The 23178-nt window shown below is 39.5% G+C and overlaps 1 protein-coding gene across 1 annotated transcript in view; it reads left to right on the top strand.

Moving 5' to 3' along the window:
* SEMA3C (semaphorin 3C) overlaps positions 1–23178 on the top strand; it is a 157031-nt gene that overhangs the window by 123186 nt on the left and 10667 nt on the right. Inside the window, exons 11-14 of the mRNA XM_075857354.1 lie at positions 3086–3230; positions 5131–5353; positions 15731–15819; positions 20740–20781. Coding sequence (XP_075713469.1) covers positions 3086–3230; positions 5131–5353; positions 15731–15819; positions 20740–20781 — 499 coding nt within the window. The remainder of the gene's footprint in view (positions 1–3085; positions 3231–5130; positions 5354–15730; positions 15820–20739; positions 20782–23178) is intronic.

Here is a 23178-nt window from a genome sequence, read left to right as displayed (position 1 = left end):
AATTAAATTCAAACTTATTACTCTCACCCACAAAGCTCTCCACAGTGCTGCACTGCCTTACATCTCCTCCCTCATCTCCGTTAACTACCCTACTCGCGCTCTACGTTCTGCCAACGACCTCAGATTAACATCCGCCATAATCCGAACCTTCCACTCTCATCTCCAAAAATTTTCTCATGCTGCACCAGTCCTCTGGAATGCACTACCCGAAACAATTAGATTAATTCCCAACTTTCACAGTTTTAGACGTGCCCTGAAAACACATATTTTTAGACAAGCCTATAACATTCCCTAATCTAATTCCTGTCCCTGGCCCCTCTTTACATTGGTAATGAGGCCCCTTCATTCAGCAGTATCCCCCACACTCCTTGCACCCTAATGCACTTCATGTCTGTCATACACACACTGGCTGGTGACCGGCTCATGCAGTTTTATGTGAACTACCCCGTATGTATAAAAGATGGCTGGACCATTGTACTTAAAGAGGCTCTGTCACCAGATTTTGCAACCCCTATCTGCTATTGCAGCAGATAGGCGCTGCAATGTAGATTACAGTAACGTTTTTATTTTTAAAAAACGAGCATTTTTGGCCAAGTTATGACCATTTTTGTATTTATGCAAATGAGGCTTGCAAAAGTACAACTGGGCGTGTTTACAGTAAAAGTACAACTGGGCGTGTATTATGTGCGTACATCGGGGCGTTTTTACTTCTTTTACTAGCTGGGCGTTAGGAATGGGTGTGTATGATGCTGACGAATCAGCATCATCCACTTCTGTTCGTTAACACCCAGCTTCTGGCAGTGCAGACACACAGCGTGTTCTCGAGAGATCACGCTGTGACGTCACTCACTTCCTGCCCCAGGTCCTGCATCGTGTCGGCCACATCGGCACCAGAGGCTACAGTTGATTCTGCAGCAGCATCAGCGTTTGCAGGTAAGTAGCTACATCGACTTACCTGCAAACGCCGATGCTGCTGCAGAATCAACTGTAGCCTCTGGTGCCGATGTGTCCTCGCTCGTCCGACACGATGCAGGACCTGGGGCAGGAAGTGAGTGACGACACAGCGTGATCTCTCGAACACGCTGTGTCTGTGCACTGCCAGAAGCTGGGCGTTCTGAAGAGAAGTGGATGATACTTCTCGTCAGAACGCCCAGCTAGTAAAAGAAGTAAACACGCCCAGATGTAACACACATAATACACGCCCAGTTGGACTTTTACTTTACACACGCCCAGTTGGACTTTAGCAAGCCTCATTTGCATAAATACAAAAATGGTCATAACTTGGCCAAAAATGCTCGTTTTTAAAAAATAAAAACGTTACTCTTATCTACATTGCAGCGCCGATCTGCTGCAATAGCAGATAGGGGTTGCAAAATCTGGTGACAGAGCCTCTTTAAGAATTTTTTACATTTTGTGTCTCCTTTATTTCCTCATAGATTGTAAGTTCTTGTGAGCAGGGTCCTCACTCCTCTTGTTTGAATTGTAAATTAGTTTTGTCAATATGTAATGTCTAATTTTGTCTGTACAATGTACCCCCTGAACTGTAAAGTGCTGCAGAATATATTAGCGCTATATAAATAAAAATTAGCATAATTATTATTATTTTAATATGAGTGCCACCATGGCGATCAGCCAATTACTACCGGTCTTGAGACCCCCAGTAAATAGTATTTCATGGCGGGCAATTAGATGAGCAGGGGAGACCTTCTATGATTGCCATATGCCCTAATAGGAATGCGATAACCATATTTTTATCTCATCTTTGGAGAGAAGTTTGGCAAACAAACTTTTCTTTAAATATTTACACTTGCCAAACCTTCCTGCGCAGCAGATATTAACTTCTACTTTTGCTTCAGTTTTGTCTAACCATGAGAGCTTCTTATTCCTATACAAAAATACAATGTTTGACATTTCTATTTTTTTACTGAGAACATTTAACTGGTAGGAGCAGCAGGCTACTATAGCCAAAAAGACTAAGATCATTGCAGTGTAGCATCTTAAGCAGTGGGTGGCTCACTGGCTGCAATGTAATAGATTATCTGTCCACTATAATTATGTTTCTGGGAAGAAATTCTTACATTCCAAAGGCTGATTATATTCAGATTTACTTGGCAGTTAGAACAGAAGTCTGTTGATGCTAGAATTTATTATGAAAAGATATGTGAAAAAAAGCACATGCTCAAGCAATCGACATCTTTATTGAGATGAGTACTGAATTAATATGGAGGAAAAATGTTCTCTTTAATTCTATAGAAATTATCTAAACTTTGGTTTAAATGAATACTTAAACAAAAAATAGTAGTATTCTTCCTCCAACTACTTCACTTAAAAGCAATATTGAAGCTATATAATATCAGTCATAATGCAAAGAAACATTCAGGCATTAAAAAGGCCACGTGGCACCTTGCCAATGATGTTATAGACAATAGTTCATGAAATTATATTTCTTCAATTAGCCTTTATCCTTCTAGAGTTTTAAGTGTTTTTAGAAGTTTGTACAGGAAGCTTATAAAGTGTACAAAATAAAATAATAGATATATTTACAACTGTGTGTGGCCTGCTTGAACAGATTATGATTTTCTCTGTTAAGAAATGTCTATTTCGAGGCAGGCAGTGCTTTTCCAGTATATGTTCTAAGGTTGAGTTTATTTAAGAAAGTAGACCTCCAAAGTCTGACTAATGTAAATAGAAAAATGTTTTCAATGAAGAAAAGACTGAATTGTTAAGAACTACACATTGGTTGAAAGCCAGTAGGTAGGATTTCAGGTTTTGATACATAATCCTTTAAACATGTGGATTGAAACCTACAGGGAATTATTACCTTGTGAATAAAACAACGGCAGGGAGAACGTAATAAAATGAGCTACTGTTTCCAGACGTAAGTTTTGTGCCACTTGTGAAAAAAAGTACTTGGAAAACTATAGAGCCAGTCAGAAAAAGTGACATATACCATTAAAGTTTCTTATAATTTATATATTACGATCAGTTTCTGTGCTTTTACATATTCATGTTACTCGTGTAGTAGAATAAGACGTTTGGTATTGCTATTATTACTATAACTCATTATTATTACTTTGATTTTCAGCTCCGTTTTCAAGGGGTCTGCAGTATGTGTTTATCACATGTCTGACATTCAGACTGTTTTTAATGGTCCATTTGCTCACAGAGAAGGTCCAAACCACCAGCTGATTCCTTATCAGGGTAGAATTCCCTATCCAAGGCCTGGTACGGTAAGTTTCTAGGACAGCATTCTGTTATCTACATTTTTAGATGTGTGATCTTCGTATATATCTGTGTTTTTCATGTGGTATTGTCTCTGAGTTAAAAGAAGCAGTGGAGTCATAGACTGTACTAGATGATCTTTCTTAGACAATCAGCAGGATTTATAGCGATCTTATTATACCTGCTGTGACTCTACAGAACAAAGAATTTGGGGGGATGTTCGGTGCATGTAATTGTACCCACTAGTATAACTCTTTTAGGGTGTTATACTGATGTCCTCATTTTAATAGGCTTGTCAATGTGACCGCTTCTCTTTAAATAGGGCTGGGAGAAATTATTTAGTTTGGTTCTGAATAAAAAAAGCTTTTCTTAAAATCACTCTTTTAATGTTTATTACATGTATGTTATATACAATATTGTAAAATTTTAATGTGAAAAGCAAATAAAGCGCATCACCTACATTTTCCAAATTTGGTCCTTCCTCCAATATAAGCTGAACTTGAAACTCATATACACACACACACATTGGGAATGTAGAGTATACTTAAGGTGGACACGTGGAGAGATATACTAGTGCAGTTCTGCAGGGTTTTGTTGGACTACATAGTTGTAAACACTCATTATACACAGCAGGCATTTCCTTGGTTTAGTCAACAGAAGTTTTAAAAAGCTAACATACTGTATACTTGTGGTTTTCTGTTATTTTAAAACGTTTTGGATCTGCTTATTCAATGGGTAATAGGAAATCTATTTCTCTCATAGAAAAGGTGAATATCTCAATAATACATTAAGGATGACCCTTCAGCCTAGCCGAGGTACTTTATAGAAGATACAAGTGAACTTTTTAAGTAGCAATACCTTATTGGGAAATGCTCTTAATAAAGACGCCCCCATTGGAAGTAGGAGATAAAAAAAAGAGTAGGTTAGTCATGTATTTCAGTGGCCCCGATTACTCTGCTTTTATGGCAGTCTGCAATCTGCACATGGAATATAGACTATAGATTTCATTTAAGCAGACTGCTAAATATACTTTCTGTAACATGCTGACAGGGAAGCTGTAGGGATTAACTAAATTCTCCTGGATATCCTGATCTGTTTTACTCTAAACAGCAGGAGCTATTCCATTATCAGCAGAAAGTTTGTTATATTTCATGAAGATTTAATGCTAAAAGATTTACTGTTTTTTTTCTTCAGTGGTGTTGCACTTGGCAACCAGTCATATAATTTTGAAAGTGTAGTAGATAATAGGCAAGTTACTGAACTTGTCACATCTTTCTCTCATCTCTGTTGTACCTTACAGTATCTTCTGATTTATTATGTAAGAATGACTAGTTTTAATGTGTAAACTATTGAAATGTATATTTTAAAAGGGCATTTCTCCATCAGCTTTAATTTATTATTCTCTTTTGCACCTAAGCAATATTACAGGCACTAGTTCAAAGGCCTTGAGGCCACAGTGTCCACATCCTTGGCAACCATTGAATTGCTATGGTTAAATATACATAAATATTTAAGAATGAGGAGGATCAAGGAAGTATGTGAATTTACTACAGTACTTATAACCATTAAAAACCAGTCGTCATAATGAAGATTGAAATATACCATCCTGGCTTGGCTTAAAGCCTTACATTGTATAGAACTGTTCTGTAAATGGGTGCAATTACGGCAAAGGCCCTGATAATTTTGTTGCTTTCCATTTTCAATACGTAAACTAACTAGCCACCACCCCAATCATGCCTTGTGCTTTTTGCACTTTGTATTTAGCTCCTATTGCTGTCTTTAATGTATTGATATCCTAAGGAATATATATTTTTTTATTTATTCTTCTTGCCTTCACCTCTGTTAACATTATTCTTGATATCCTATAGTTTTCATATGTAGTAATGTTATGTATTCTGTTTCTTTTAGTGCCCAGGTGGTGCATTTACTCCAAATGTGCTCACAACCAAGGAATTCCCAGATGATGTTGTTACCTTCATAAGAAACCATCCACTTATGTTCAATTTAATTTATCCAGTGCATAAGAGACCACTTCTAATAAGAACAGGCACTGACTACAAGTATACAAAAATAGTGGTGGATAGAGTAAATGCTGCAGATGGAAAGTACCACATCTTGTTTCTTGGGACAGGTAAGCAGAATAAGTGAAATGCAACCATTCATACACTTATATGCAGTCAGTCAGAATGGAATAAATTTAGCCCACCTTAGGAGATGTGCCCACCATCCACTTATACAGAACAGGTGTATTGCATCATAAACTCTGGGACCTACTGTGTCCTTTATCATATGAGAACCTGATGGCCCAGGTCAACCATTTATACAGTACGTTTGCAATATATATATATATATATATATTAGTGTGCTGAGATAGTTGTTACACTGGTTGTCAGGGCGCAGGGTGTGGACCCACTGGGCCATACCACGTAGCAGGATAGCAGCTGGCCAAACAGGTATAATGCAATGTCTATAGTTCTGAAAGGGTACCCGAGGCAACGTAGACAGTAGCGGTGGTTTCAAGCTAAGATGAGGCTCTGACAGTAGACAGACACCCGGCGGGGTGCGACACAATAGATGCAGTGGAGGGCACAACACGACTCCAACTCTTGAAGGCACAGAGGCACGATAGCATGGGATACAGGGTACAGGCACCAGGAATGGGAAACACTTGGAACTGGAAAACACTAGGAGACCATTTGCAAGGACAAACTTTAGGTAACACAACAACGCTCAGGCAATGATCGAGATGGCAGAGCCACTTTTATAGTCCAGAGGCATTCTGGGCTAATTGCAGCTATTCTGCAAATGTGCGCATACTGGTCCTTTAAGGCTGTGCACACGCGGGAGACCGTGTCCGGACCAGGAAGTGAGTGCCGGCGTCTCCCAGGAGGAAGATGCCGCCGTGAACTCGCTCGTCCATAGACGTTACATAGGTACTGTGTGTTGTAACTCTGGCTTATAGCTGACATCCACCTCCTCCACCGAAGCATAAGGTGCTCCCTATACTGTTGATGCGACAGTCAAATGTATGTGATTTTGTTGCGTTAATGCTCTGACGTTTTTACTAGGTTCCTATTATCCTTACCATTTTAGTGACAATGTTTACTTAAAATAAAAACACATTTGAATTGAATATCAGCCCAGCTGGTGAAAAAAAGCCACTGCATGTGTGGGCATCTTATTACATGACGTTTTAGCACAAACCATTTTATATCGAGAAACCTTTATCACCTATCCACTGGATAGGTGATAAATGTTAGATTGGTGTGGGTCCAACAGCCACTTCTTACAAACGCGTCCTCATTATAGCCGTGCACTGGGGGGTCCACCATTATAGTGATTGTTAGGGGTCTTAGCAGTTAGACCCCTATTGATCCTTCATTGATCACATCAAACATTTTGTACAGGTGCCTATACTAGATAAGTCACAATTATTCACTAAGGGGTTGCATGACCAATGCATGAATGAACATGAGGTAATGTCTAATAGTTTACAGCCCATTGTTTAAATGTGATAATATATTCCACATTCGGTAAATCAGTAGCTGGCTCAGATATAATCTCATCTTTTGCACATATGTTCCCAGACTGTAAAAGTTTCATTTTTTTTATGGCTTTATTTATAAATGGTGTACAGTTTTAAGCACATCAGAGAGTAAGTAGCTGTGATGTTTTGCCATACACTGCTTTTGATCCTGCATATCATTGTACATTGTAATCAACAAAAGCACATTCTATTGTTAAAAAAAGCATATTGCTGTTTATATACAGAATTAAAAATAAAGTATAGTAAATAACAATGTATTAAACTAACATTAAAAATGGAAATAGTCTTTTCAATAGTGAAAATCCGTACAAATCGAATACTTCTCACAAAGGAGATAGGGATACAATGGTATCATGTCTAGACAATCTTCTGTGAACTAAATGTTTCAGCCCTAACCTTGATCTCATGTCCTCCTTTCCCCTGTTTCCCCCCATTGATACAGATATTACTGTGTACAATATATTTACCAGACATAGGCATCCCTGCTAATACAGCAGTAAGACTACTGGCTTACCTGTGTGCTTACCTAAAGCTGGCCATACACATTAGATATAAGTCTATATAACGTGTATGGGGGTCTCCCAATTTAGGACCCAGCAGATTGAAGGTGGAAAGAAAGATTGGGCATGTTGGTTTTCAACACACCCGATCTCCTCTCCCCATAAAAGAAAACATGCATGCTCGGCTGAGTGTGCATGTTTATGGTGGAGTCAGATCGACGGAACGTCAGAACAGGACCCCAACGCAGATGTAAACGAGGCCTTACTCTGACAGTCAGAGTTCTTGGACCGAAGGAAGGACAAAGCAGGCTGAAAAGTTATCCTACAATGTGTGCCATGACATTGTGCTAACAGAACAGTCAACCAACAATACATGAACGAGGCCTAAAGTAGATCAAATTGCAGTATATCAGTTCTTGGCTAAAAAGACAAAGTAAACTGTGTCTCAATGGTGAATATTTATTTTTACAGTCTATTGTTAATCACTGTGACACTTCTAGTTGTTTCTGCTGCAGAATACATGACATAGTCACGCTGAATTGATGGAAGAGATTCGTTCCCATCTCAGAGTGCATTAACTTTATAGCCAGTCACACGTGTTTATTGCTGTGCCTGCCAAGGCATTATAGCTCTGCCAGGTTTAACATCCTTATTGGGTAGCTTTATAGTTCTGGGCTGGACTGTGCTGTAGTGTTTAAATGTTATGAAGTTACTATCACATAGAGCTTTCACAAAAATAAGATTCATGTAAACTTAGTGTGTGTTTATTTGACATAGATTTATCAAGTGCTGACAAACTCTCTGTTATAAATAAGATCTTTATAAGCCTTTTGTTCTGAAGAAGCTGCTTTCACACGCAATGCTTTTCACACAGACGCCATATGATGATTAACAAGTTTTTACACTAGATATATTTTATTTATATGCCTAACTTACGTGATGCAATTTTTTAACTATGCTCTCTCAAAATGCTGATTTTGTTAAATTCACTAAAAATGCTAAGAAAATGTACTGTAATTGTATTGTAAGTTCAGACTTGGCACATTCACAGAATGAAAACCATGGAAAAACCACATATTCGTACATATGATTTGCCTAACGCCTTATTCACACGAACGTTGAATATGTCCGTGTGATGGCCGTTAATACAACGGCCGTTACATGGACCTATGCAATTCAATGGGGCCATTCAGACATGCAGTGTTTTTCACGCAGCGTGATTCCGTTGCGTGAAACTCACTGTGTGTCCTATTCTTGTGCGTTTTTTGTGGATCACGCACACATTGAAGTCAATGGGTGCGTGAAAATTACGGACAGCACATGGACGCACATCCGTGTGCTGTCTGTGATTTACGCACCAGTTCCTTGAAATCAAGAGAAAAAATATAAAAATAAAGAAATGTTCACCACCACTGACATCAACAACTGATGCCATATGGAACAAACACCGATGGCACACGGAACTGCAAAGCATGTAAAACGTGTCTCTTCATCGGCTGATCGTTGCCCTGATTACACAGGACAACGAACGCTCGTTTGCCCGATCATTGGCCCATGTAAAAGGGCCTTTAGTCTAAGTATCTTCATGCCTGCTGCTCCATGGCCCCTAGTTAAAATGCCAGAATCTGGGCTATGCATGTTCAGTAGTGGAGTTGCTTCTCTGAAGACCAGAGTAGGAAGTTCACTACTGGGTGCAGGGCTGTTTTTGCACTTTGGTGCTAATTAGGAGGATAGGGCTCCATTAGCCCGACTAAGGCCAAAAGAGTGTCCTTTTGGCCTCCGTCAGGCTGGTAAACATCAGTATAGTTTTTTTTTTGTTTTTTTTTTAAAGATGGAATAGCATAGTAGAGTAAGCTTTTCCTTCCTGAGGGATCCTGCAAAAAAAACAAAACCTCTTAAATGTTTTGTTTTTTTTTCAAATTCTTTTATTTTCCGTTTTCCACAACACAAACACGATAGTGCAAACATAAGCAGCACAAACATTGGCTCGCAGGCCAGTATATGTTTCTACAGTAAGTGCAAGAAGAACAAAAACGCACATCTGATACAGTACTTGAAACGAACGACCTATGCATCCTGAACCCGCAGCCATGCACATTGATCCGTGAGTGGACATATCAGAAAAAGAAAGAGGAGCAAAAGAGGATATTGGACCGAGGGAGAAAAGGGACGGAAGAAAACTGACATAGCCCCCTATGCCTCGGAATTATATTCAAGAAGTCACGATGTTCCTGAACTCAACAGAAGATTGGAATCTGACCCAGTGATACCATGTTTTAAGAAATTTAGCATGAGTCCCTCTCATGGATGCCATGAGATCCTCCATTCTCATAATCTCCTGGATCTTGCCGAACCACATGTCAACCGATGGAGGGCAAGCTTGTCTCCACAGCGCAGGAATACACGCTCTAGCTACGTTCACCAGATGGCAAACCACAGAGCGTCGGTACGTAGATAATGGAACCTCGCACAGATCGAGCAGGAAAAAGGCCGGCGGGAGGGGGAAATCCGTGAATTTGGAGGAGATTTGCCACACCTCCGACCAGAAATCTGTCCGCTGTAGGCACTCCCAGAAGATGTGTAAAATCGTGCCCATCTGGTCTTCACATCTCCAACACAATGGTGAAACCGCAGGGATCATTGCATGCGATCTGGAAGGCACTCTATACCATCGCGATAAGATCTTAAATCCCGCCTCCTGAAATCTGCTAGCCATGGATAAATGTTTTTTTTTTAACATGGGATCATATGTGTGACGGACGCCACTGTATGGCATACATGAAAAATGACAACGAAAGTGCAAAAAAATTGCCGCAAAACACTTTGTGTGAATCCAGCCTAAAGCTTACTTTGGGATACTCCTGAATTGCCACCTGTGTAGTAGATCAAAATGCAAAGTAAAAGAGGAGTATTTGCCCATAATAACCAATCTGATTGCTATAGACAACTACTGCACTTTTCTTTTACAAAGTTTTTGATAAATCTTCCCCGGAGTTCCCTAATTAATTTGGTGCCAAATCAATAATTATTATAAGTTCTACACTGTCTTAGGCTAAATTGACACCGTGGATTTTTCAAGTGGAAAAATCCAACATGGATTTGCAAGAGAATCTGCGACAGAAATTCAAGGCTGACGCTCAAATTTCTGCAGCGGATTTGCAGTTTGATATGACGTGGATCCGTGGGCGGATTAGCCCCATTTAATGTTGCAAATCCACATGTGGCTATCCGCCGCAGTTACTGCATCAAGGAGTGACATGTCGCTTCTCTTTTTTTGCCGCAACACGGATTACAAATCTGCATTAGAAAATTCTGTGTCAAATAAATGTGTTGTATGTTAAATTTACACGCCGTGAAGCTTCTCCGCGGCCCAGGAAGAGCATCAGGTAGCGCTCTGCCATGGGATTTCGGCCCTGGTGAAGCTCCTTATGTCACGGTCCCGGGGCAGTGTACTTCCAATGCTCTTTCTGGGGACACCAGCATTGAAAAGCTCATGACATTACTGTCCAAATACAGTATGGAGCTTCCCCAAAGCCAGAGTTTCCAGCCGAAGTCCTCGGCCAGAGTACTACCGATGATTTGGACGGACTCCGACATTAAAAAAATTCCTGACATTACTGTCTGCATATATGTACAGTGACGTCCGGACCTTTCCCGGGCACTGTGAAGGGGGATTACAGATCGGTGGGGATCCCTGCAGTTGAATCCCCACCAATCGCAAAGTGATCGCATATCCTAGCGAGGGAAAAACTCTTTAAAGGAAATGGGCCAATTTCCATATATGATGCATTTGGAGTATGGTAATTCTCTTGCATTCTTTTCGAACAGCCTGCTAAGTATATATTCTTGTTATGATATACTCATATAGTGACAATTCAAAGGCAGTGTTAAAAGAAATGTATCATATATTTATTGTTCAGCCCTGTTCGCATCTGCGTCAGAGGCTTTATTAAGGGCTTCTGTCACAGATTCTGTTTTTGCCGGACAATATAGCGCAGCATGCTGCCCTATTATGTCCGTCAAAATGTCAGAGACCCAATGGAAGCCATTAAGGCCCCATGCACACGACCGTATATTTCATTTCGTAATTACAGATCCATTAGTTTCTATTGGCCAAGGACACCTTTCCGTATTTTTACGGATGGGTGTCCGTGCTGAAAAAATTATAGAACCTGTCCTATTCTTGTCCGTAATTATGGCACGGACGCTCCCATAGAAGCCTATGGGCACTTCCTTAAATATGGATGGCTACAGAAGTGCATTCGTAAACCGTCCGTATTTACGGAAGTGTTGCTATGTTGGTGACATCATTTGCAGCCTTCCTCTTTTTATACGGATCAAATACGGATGCACTATGGACCGTATTTGCGGTGACCGTTCCGTATATACGGATAAGTTACGGATGACTAAGAATCCGTATTTACGGACAGTATTTACAAATAGATGAAAATACGGTTGTGTGCCTGGGGCCTGAGTCAATGGATTCCGCCGGGCGCTGTTGGATTCTGTCATGCAACGGATCCCGAGCTTCCGGGATTCCAGTTGTTCTGCTTCATTATGGGAACCCAGAACGCAGATGTGTACACAGCCTTGGTTGTAATAATTAGATTTGAGTTTAAAGAAAATAAATAATGTTATTTTTTTTAAATGTAAATATTGAATTTTTTATTATTAAAATCCAGGTATAATTGCTAAGGACAGGAACAATGTTGAGTATGTTAACCAACACAACGTTAGTGCATTTCTTTATGACAAAAAGCTAGGGAAATTCTCCAAATGAACAAGTGCTTTGAGTTTCCTGAAACTGTTTAAATTATGTATTAATAAAGTGGGGAGATCATATCACTTTTGGACTCAAAATAGCTTTAATCTGATTTTAAATTAACGGGCCATGTTGTATAAAGTTACATTGTTTCAGTTGCTTTGCTATTACGTACTAATATGGTAAAGCAAAAGTAATGTGTTAGATATTATACTTTTCCTTTTAAGGCTTCCTTAAATACAAGGTTTTTATCCGGCATTTTAAACTGGTGGTAGAAATGCCACCGTTTTTGTATTGTAACATGCATTGTGAAGTTTTTTTGTTGTGTGTTTTTTACTTTGTGTCATTATGTACATGCATTTTTTTATGGCTCTAAATCCTGTAGAGAAGCCTATGAAAAACACTAGAAAAAACGCCATACGTAGAGCAGACCAAAAATCCCACAAGAACCTCTCAAACCAAAACACTTTATGTAGCATTTTCAATCATTCACAATAGGCTTTAATCACTTCCTGACCAGAGCCTTTACCCCCCCCCCCTTTAACCACTTCCTGATCGGTCCCATTTTCAAGTTTTAGCCATGTGCCAATTAAAAAGCAAATTGTTCTTCTATTACTCTTCCAATCTAAATGTATTTGGTCTTGTTTTTTTCAGAACATGTTAGGTTTCCCTATTTTGTAAAAAATAAATAATAGATATATTTTACTTTTAAAAAAAATGTAAAAGGAAATAAAAATAAAAAAGTGAATATGTGAATTTAGATGATGTTTTTTGACATCTGGTGCATGCTACTGGGTAAACACACCTGAATACATATTTGGCAACTTCTGCCGACTTCAGTGATACTAAATGTGTGCGCATTTCTTACACACTGGGCGCAAGGCGGAGCTTACAATATAGGGTGCGCAAACTGGCTTTTGGAGAGCAAATTTTCCAAAGCTGGTTTGCTGACACCATATGACCATTACAGATGTTGTGAAGTGCTAAAACACTGTGAGCACCCCCAAAATTATTCTTTTTAGGAAATTACATCCCCCAAGCTATTCGATTAGGGACATATAAAAGATTTTAGCCCTCTATTTTTTTCAAGACAATTCATTGATTTTGATGGAAAAAATTAAAACTGGCATTTTTTTCCCAAATATGTGAACTCAGGTAATCTTTTCTGACATCTGGTGCATGCCACTGTGCAAACACATCAATACATATTTGTCAACTTCTGCCGACTTCAGCGATAGCAAATATGTGGGCACTTTTTTATACACGCTGGGCGCAAGGCGGAGCTTACAATGAATGGTGTGCAAACTGGCTTTTGGAGAGCAAATTTTTTCCGAAGCTGGTTCCAAAGCGATCTTTGTGTATACGACAAGTGTCATGGCCAAAGTCGCCGTGTAGCCCCATCCTAAGGCCCCCTGCACATGGCCGTGCCCGTATTTACTGCCGGTGATTACATGCACGTCCGGCCGCAGACGCATATATTAAATATATAGATAAAGACATAGGTAGATAGAAATAATAATAATCTTTATTTGTATAACAATTTTTTTTGCAATTTAGATATATACTGTATATATATATATATATATATATAACGATATTATAATCATCTATGTATCTCATATCTAGCTATCTATCTATATCTATCTATATCTATCTATCTATCTATCTATCTATCTATCTATCTATCTCATATCTTTCTATGTCCAAAGTCGCAATGATCACATGCCCAGAGACCACGCTGGTTGGTCTCTGGGCAGAGCTCTGTGATGTCAGCTGTCTGAAGACAGCTGTATCGCGGAGCTAAATCCTGCCACAGAGCAAAAAAAAATAAATACTAACTCTGCAGGACATTCTAGAACGGCCCTGCAGAGTTAATTATGGACGGCCCAGACGTTTAGGCCCCATGCACACGACCGTAAAACCGCGTACCGTAATACGGCCCGCGGTTTTAGGGACCCGTTCAGTTCTATTGGCCGCGGACACTATCCATATCGCCACGGATGGGTGTCTGTGCCGTTGAACTGTGGCGGGAATTATGGAGCATGTCCATTTTTCCGTGTTTTACGGGCCGTGCTCCCATACTTTGTGATTACGGGCACAGTCGTGTGCATGGGGCCTTCTAGTCTATGGGAGGTCCGCAAGTGGTAAAAGTAACATCTGGTCATGGTGTTTTTGGCCTAAAGAAAACACCATAGCAATCAACAATGAAAGTGCCCAAAAAAATGCAGCAAAATGCTGTGTGTGAGTCCAGCTTAAAGCTTACTTTATGATCCTTCTGAATTACCACCTGTGTTTTAGAACAAAATGTTAAGGAAAAGAGGAACAGTTGCCCATACTATCCAATCAGATTGCTGTAGGAAACTGCTCCACTTTTCTTTTACAACATTTTTGATAAATGTCCCCCTGTGTGCCTTAACTAATATGGTGCCAAATAAATATTTATTATGAGTTCTACACCGTCTTAGGCTAAGTTCACATGGTGGATTGTTCAAGTGGAAAATTCCAACGTAGATTTGCAAGAGAATCCATGGCAAAAATTTGAGACTGAACCTCGGATTTCTGCAGCGGATTTGCAGTTTGATATGACGCAGATTAGCCCCATTCAATGGGGCAAATCCGTATGAGGCTACTCTCCGCGTCAAGGAGTGACATGACATTTCTATTTTTTCTCTGCAACACTGATTACAAATTTGCATCAGAAAATTCTGTGTTAGGGTAGGTTCACACGCAGTGTTTTCAGACGTAATTCGGGAGTATTACGCCTCGAATTACGCCTGAAAAAACGGCTCTAATACGCCTACAAACATCTGCCCATTGCTTTCAATGGGTTTTACGATTCTCTGTTCCCACGAGGTGTATTTTTACGCGTCGCTGTCAAAAGACGGCGTGTAAAAAGAAGCACGCGTCAAAGAAGTGCATGTCACTTCTTGGGACGTTTTTGGAACCGTTTTCCTTTCACTCCATTGAAAAACCGCTCCAAAAACGACCATAAAACCCGCCGCGAAAAACGCGAGTTGTTAAAAAAACATCTGAAAATCAGGAGCTGTTTTTGCCTGAAAACAGCTCTGTATTTTCAGACTTTTTTGCTCACTGCGCGTGATCATACCCTTATAAATATGTTATATGTAACAAGAGGTAAGAGACATAATTTCGTTGAATACTCCTGAAAGTTATATGTCATAAGCATATATTTATTTAACCTTTGAAAAGATGTAGATGCCGTTTAACAGAATTATTCCCAATGCGTCTGAGCCCTGCGTTCGGCATATGCATCGGAAAAGTTTCTTGCACATATGGCAAACTTATCCTTAGAGCTCCATTCACCTGAGGGATGCCAAGAGTGCCCTTTTGGTATCTGTTGGGCTGGTATACTTTGGTATACTGTTTTGTTTTTTTTTACTGTATAGGAAAGCGTAGACTACGCTTTTCTATACAGATGCATCCCACAAAAAAAAATGTATGGCGTGGTCTACATTTTTTTTTAACATAAGAGTCTAACGGCAATGTATGCTACTTTATGCCTATACAGTGGCATACGTCGCAGCCTTCCGTCGGAAGTGTACGTCGGGAAACTCTCCCGAGGTAAACCTCCAACGGAAGGCTCGAACACAATGGGAACTGAGCCTTACTGACATAATGTATGTGATATTTAATCTTTTAAAATTAATAGTAAAATTTTTTTGTTCATATTTTTTCTAGACAAGGGGACAGTACAGAAAGTGGTCGTTCTTCCTGGTAACAGCTCAACTAGTGGAGAGCTCATCTTAGAAGAACTGGAAGTTTTTAAGGTTTGGCACATTTTCTAATTTCCAAAAGTGAACATGTTTACATAAAGTTTTGATCTGACAGATTTGGCACTATAAGTAAAACAATAGATAAAAGAGCTTGTGGTGTAATGTGTATATGGGTTAGCTGGGATGAGCAGTGAAATAACGTAACGCTTGATGAACTCTCTAGCTATAATTTACATAGTACGGATGAAAAAAAGACACACGTCCATCAAGTTTAACCAACGGAAGAAAAAAGGGAAGGGATGAAACTAAATTTCTACACATTGACATAGGAGCTAATATTATCTAAGCCTTTTTTAAAGCCATCCACTGTAACTGCTGTGACCAGCTCCTGCGGTAGGCTATTCCACAGATTCACAGTTCTTATAGTAAAGAAGGCTTGTCGCCTCTGGAGATTGACCCTTTCTTTCTACAGACTAAGGGAGTGCCCCCTTGTTTTTTTTAGGGGTGTTTTACATGGAACAGGATTTCACCATATTTTTTGTATGTGCCATTAATATATTTATTTAAGTTAATCATGTCCCCCCTTAGTCATCTTTTTCCAAGGCTAAATAGGTTTAATTCTTTTAATCTTGGCGCTATGGAAGCCGGCCAGCAGGACACAGGTCACAGTCTATAGTTCATATAGTGTACCTGTGGTAGCTCAGACAGTAGCAAGACAGGCTCGGCTGGGACTAGGCAGCAGGCAGGCGCCAGGCATGGTGTAGCAGGACATTCGTGGTACACAGCGCAGCGCGACTTAAGCTCAACACAGCACTTGACCAGGATAGCACGGGATACAGGTTACAAGTAGCAGGAACGGGAAACACTGAACTGGAAAACACTTAGGAGACCATTTGCATAGACAGACTAGGATAACTACAACAAGGCTCAGGAATGGGGCTGGCCCCTCTTATAGTCCAGGGTGCTCATGGGCTAATTTTGTACATGAATTCAGGTGCACGCGCGCTGGCCCTTAAAGAGCGGGCATGAGCGTCCACGCGCACCCTATGGGACATGGCCGGGAGAAGCGGAAGTGAGCGCTGGCGTCTCCTGAGGAGGAGATGGGGGCCAGCGCTCACAGATCCATGGCTGCGGGCATTAGGAGGTGAGTGAGCCTGATGGCCCATGGCCATGGGCATGACAGACAGTGTCAAATGCCTTTGCAAAGTCCAAAAACACTATATCCACAGCGGCCCATCTTGTCTAGGCTTCTACTCACCTCTTTATAAAAACAAATCCGGTTGGTCTGACAACTTCTGACCTTAGTAAAACCGTCCTGGCTGTCACTTGTAATACTATTTTTTTTATCACATACTCCTGTATATAGTCCCTCAATAGCCCCTCAAACATTTTCCCCACAATGGATGTTAAGCTTACTGGTCTATAATTACCTGGGGAAGACTAGAGCCCATTTTGAAAATAGGCACCATATTTGCCCTGCGCCAGTCCCTTGGCACTATCACTAGAGAATCTCTAAATGTTATGGAGAGGGGGACAGAAATAACTTAACTAAACTCTTTAACCCCTTAATGACCAGGCCATTTTGCACGTTAATGACCAAGGATTATTTTTTGTTTTTTCACGGTCGCATTCCAAGAGTCGTAACTTTTTTTTTTATTCCGTCGACATAGCCATATAAGGGCTTGTTTTTTGCGGGACGAGTTGTATTTTGTAATTGTAACTTTTTTAGATGCTTATAACATATTGATTAACTTTTATTAACTTTATTTTAGGAGAGAATTGAAAATAAGCAGCTATTCCAACATTGATTGTCACGTTATAAATTTACGCCATTTACTATGCAGCGTAAATAACATGTTAACTTTATTCTATGGGTCGGCACGATTACGGGGATACCAAATATGTAAAGGTTTTATATGTTTTCCTACGTTTGCACAATAAAAAGCCTTTTAGAAAAATATTACTTGTTTTTGCATCGCCGCATTCCAAGAGACGTAATTTTTTTATTTTTCCGTCAATGTGGCCGTATGTGGGCTTGATTTTTGTGGGCCAATGTGTAGTTTTCATTAGTACTATTTTGGGGTACATAGGATTTACAGATTCATTTTTATTACATTTTTTATGGGGGGAATGAGAGAAAAGAGAGAATTTTGCCGTTGTTTTTTACGGTTTTTTTTTGGACGCCGTTCATCCGGTGGTTTAATTAATGTGTTCATTTTATTGTTCAAGTTGTTACGATCGCGGGGATACCATATATGTGCATGTGTTATTTGTTTTGACACTTTTACAAAATAAAAGTAAAAAAAAAAAATTTATTTAACTGATTTACATTTTTATTTTTTTTAGTCCCACCAGGGGACTTCACTATGCGATCTACTGATCAGCCATGATTAAGGACGTCTAACACGTCTGAAACGCGTAGGCTCTACGACCGGACTGACATTCCTTCCTGCACATCAGGACTCCATACCTTTGGACCTTTTTAATTCTATACCAATAAACTTGGAACAAGATTCCGTTTTACCCTCTACAGCGCTGGATTCAACCCTTTGATTCTGTTTGCCTACTGATCGCATGTATAATGCTTTGGTATACTTAGTATACCAAAGCATTATTGCCTGTCAGTGTAAAACTGACAGGCAATCTGTTAGGTCATGCCTCCGGCATCGCCTAACAGGCATTTGCTGAAGGCAGACCTGGGGGTCTTTGTTAGGCCGACGACGACCTGCGATTTCTTTGCGGGGGCGCCGATGGGGTGACAGAGGGAGCTCCCTCCCTCTGTCAAACACATTAGATGTCGCTGTCACTATTGACAGCGGCATTTAATGGGTTCAACTGTCGGAATCGGAGTGCGCTTCGATTCCGGAAGTTGCGTCAGGAGCCAGGCTGTGTATAACAGCCATGTGCCTGCCGCTGATCGCGTGGGTACACTGGCAGTACCCGCGCCATCACAGGACGGATATATCAGTCCTCCTGCGCGAACTAGCAGCTGCTGAGGACGGATATATCCGTCCTTCGGCGTTAAGAGGTTAAATACTGTAGGGTGTAACCCATCTGGTCCCGGGGCCTTGTGTACATTTATTTTATTTAACGTCGCTTGGACCATATCTACATTCATCCAATTCAGTATATCAACTGATATATTAACAGCACTGGCACCGGCTACATCAGCTGCTCTTTCTTCTCTTGTATATACAGAGCTAAAGAACCCATTTAGTACCTCTGCCTTCTCCTGATCCCCTGTGACCAACTCTCCATTACCACTATTTAGGGGTCCTATTTGTTCAGATCCTGTTTTTTTGCATTTATATACTTGAAGAATTCTTTGAGATTTGTTTTGCTATCCTTGGCCACCTGCCTTTCATTTTGTATTTTTGCTGATTTTATTACCTTTTTACAGATTTTATTACGCTCTTTATAATTTACAAAGACTACAGCTGTACCCTCAGATTTGTATTTTTTTAAATGCCCTTTTTTTAGTCAAGTATTGCCCTTTTTACAGAAGGTGTAAGCCATGAAGGGTTTAATTTTAGTCGTTTATACTTGTTACCTATAGGAATACATTTTGCATTATAATTATGCAAAGTGATTTTAAGATCTCCCATTTATCATTTGTCCCATTATTTGATATTAGTTGTTCCCAGTCTATGTCCTGAATTGCAGCCCTCATCCTGGGGAAATTGGCTTTCTTAAAATTACGTTTTTTTTTGTCCTCCCAGCCAGTGTTTGTTTTTTACAGTATAGGTAAAATGTAACTATATTGTGATCACTGTTACCGAGGTTTTCAAGAACAGTGACATTCCCAACAAGATCTGCATTATTAGAAATGACCAGATCCAACAGAGCTTTACAGTCACTTTCAGTGACTTCACATCAGACATGATAAATATAGCTGGCAACTGAAGTACACGAGTAACTAGCATTAAAACACACAGAAGTTTGCTTGTTTTTCTACTATAGGAAAGGGATGATTTCGCTTCACTATATTGTTGCCAACATTTCAAAACAATTTCCAAGAATACATTTTGATTAAATTGATTTATATAAAATTTTCTTGCATCAAGAATAGATCTATCTTATTTTAAGAAATTGCGAACTTCATTAGGTCATCCATCTTGAGATTCTTAATTATGAGGAGAATGTAATAATAATAATGCTAATCTAAAAAAGTTGAAGGAAGTGATACTGTGTGACTCAACTTTAGAGAGGGCAGTATTACTGCTTTCAGGAAGGTCATGTTTTTTCCCCAAGGCTATGTATTAACAATTACCGGAAGTAATCTATAAGTAACTAGACGTAACGGATTGCTGTTTGTATCCTCATTTTTTTCCACTTGCAATGTTGAGCTGACTTTTTTAAAACACTGACAGTAACCACAGTAAAGATCTCAGTAGCAGCTCTCATGTGAATGAAGGTTAGAGGCCTGCAGAGCAATTGGCCACCTGCCAACTCTCCTCGTAAACATACCAAGTGATTCACTGGACGGGCAAAGCGGAAAATGTACTTATTAAGTAATGATATTAGTAAATGAATAATACTAAAGTTGGTGCAATGACACTAAATGGAGCCACAGGTTTGCAATTTGCAATCATTAGTAGCAAAAGGGAAATTTTAATTTTTACACTTTCTAAATGGGCTTTTGATGATGATAATGGCATAGCAACAGTGGAAAGTTAGAGTAAATCACAATAAATTGAGCGCGTTATTCAAGAATCCACTTTCAAATACCACACATGATACAGTCCCTGTTATGGCCGTATGAACCCTCCTCAGTTGTCCAATGGTGTTAAGTTCGATTCAGGAGACTGTCTAAAACTGTCTTTATAAATAGTTTTAATTCCGTGATCCATAGCTTTACTGACGCCAATTTTTTTTATATTACTGTATGTAAAAAAGGTAGCTAATTATAACCATTCTTGTATTATTGTATATTGTTACTGGTGTGTGTTAACAAAGTCGGTTTTTTTGGTTTAGGGTCACGCTCCTATAACATCAATGAAAATTTCTTCAAAAAAGGTAATTTTGCATTAACTTGTGGTGTTTACAGATTATAAGAAAATGATGTTATGTACACACGCAGTATTGTCAAATATTCTATAAAAGCAGAATTGATAATACTAACTAACATATGAGCAAAACACATTGTAGGAAATGTTTGAAAACTGGTGCAAGAGAAAATTTAAGTAGTTGCCAATAGCAACCAATCAGATTTAATCTCTCATTTTTCATAGGCCATTTGGAAAATGAAAGCATAGACCTGATTTATTACCATGAGCAACTACTGAACTTTTCCGTTGCACCAGTGTTGATAAACCTCCTCCTTAGTGACAATTGGGGTCTATTGTATCCATACATGGTCCATATCCCCTCTTTTTGTTTTGATCGATAGATACAAAGAAACACAAACATGTACTTGAAAGTTCCCGTTTGGCCGCAGTCAACTCCCTTATTCCTCCTGTTACAAATTCTCTTATCTCTTGGTATCATGGACTTGGCCCTCTCCTGGAATTCCTCATACCTCACCAACCGAACATTTAGTGTCTACCACCTCCTTGTCTCACCCTCTCTATGTTGTTGTCCCTCAAGGCTCTGTCCTGGGACTCTTGCTTTACTCCATCTACACCTTTTGCCTGGGAGAGCTCATAAAATCCCATAGCTTTCATTACCGATAGTAAGCTGACGACATACAAATTTATCTAAAAACTAAATTCTTTGTCTTTCCCCAACCCCATCTCACTCCGCTCCCTTATCACAGTTAACAACTCCGCACTTTCCCCAAGTCCGCTGCCTGTGGATAAGCTTCGATTCCACCCTGTCTTCCAAACCACACATCCAAGCTTTTACCACCTCTTCCTGTCTCTTCTGTCTTTTCTTACATCTGCTCTTTCTTCAGCCTTAAAGAGACTCTGTCACCACATTATAAGTGCCCTATCTCCTACATAAGGAGATCGGCGCTATAATGTAGGTGACAGTAGTACTTTTTATTTAAAAAAACAATCTATTTTCACAACGTTAGGAGCGATTTTGGTTTATGCTAATGAGCTTTCTTAATGCCCAAGTGGGCGTATTTTTACTTTCGAGCAAGTGGGCGTTGTACAGAGGAGTGTATGATGCTGACCAATCGGCATCATGCACTCCTCTCCATTCATTTACACTGCACTAGCGATATAGTTATATCACTATGTGCAGCTACATACACAAACCCTAACATTACTACAGTGTCCTGATAATGAATACACATGACCATCCAGCCTGGACGTCATGTGTACTCAGAATCCTGATACTTCTGACTCTTTTCTGTGAGATTTACAGCAACGGATACGAAATCTCGTTTACCTCGTAAATACTTAATGGATAATGTTCTATTTAATTTAAATTACGAAATGTGTGCCGTGATCTTCCATAAAAAACACAATTGAGGACACTGTCCCATTCACGTAGCACCAGCAAAATTGTGACCAGAGTGCCGACTATTACATATACTATTAGATCATCTTTAAGTGACATTTTAAAACCTTGTCTCTACTAACTAAAAAAAATCCCTTTAAAAAGATTTCCGCAGGGCAACCAGAGATTAGATTCATTAGTAATAGCACACTAAAAATCAATTCAGTACTTAGTTACTGAACACACATCCTCTCACTCTGATTATATTATACTACATCTAAATTCAGAAATTGCAGAGCTTGAATACTTATTCATTTATGTAAAGTCAAGTGCTAAAGCACATCAAACTGAAAAAGTGTTCATTTGAAAATTCAGAAGATTACACACAGAACATGCATCAATTTCATATGAATAAATATCATAATATATACTTAGACGTATAATATGCAGCAGAGTTCTAGGAGTTTATAAAACAGACTACTCAACAATTAACACGTTCATAAATTAATAAAGTGATTGGAGTGGCGTTACAATTCCGACAGTGCAGGGTCTGGAGTGGCTCTGTTTTGGAAAAAAGCTAAAGATGCTTATTTCTAGAAGATGGACATTAATGGCACACCTGATCAATGTACTTTCAATACATATGGAGGAAGACCCTTTTAAAGGGTAACTAAAGATTTTAAAAAAACTTTTGATATGTCATAGTGACATATCAGAAGTTTTGATTGATTGGGGCCCAAGCACTGAGACCTCCATCAATAACTAAAATAAAGTGGCAGAAGCACTCTGGTAAGTGCTTTGCTGCTTCGTTTCTGATTGGCTTTTCTCGGCAAGTGGTGTACAGGCTCAATAGAAAGTCTATGAGCCATACTCCGCATGCTCGGCTTTAAGAGTAAAGAAACAAAGCCGCACATCGTTTACCCGAGCTCTTCTCCCGCTTTGTTTTAGCAATCATTTTTATTAAATGTTTAGTTACCCTTTTACATTCATAGAAAAATTCACCTTTTCTGCTACTTCAGAAAGAAC

The sequence above is a fragment of the Rhinoderma darwinii genome, chromosome 3 (genome assembly GCF_050947455.1).
Source record: "Rhinoderma darwinii isolate aRhiDar2 chromosome 3, aRhiDar2.hap1, whole genome shotgun sequence".
Classification (NCBI taxonomy): Eukaryota; Metazoa; Chordata; class Amphibia; order Anura; family Rhinodermatidae; genus Rhinoderma; species Rhinoderma darwinii.
The sequence above is the reverse complement of the archived record's forward strand: the minus strand, read 5'-3'. Positions and strand labels throughout refer to the sequence as shown.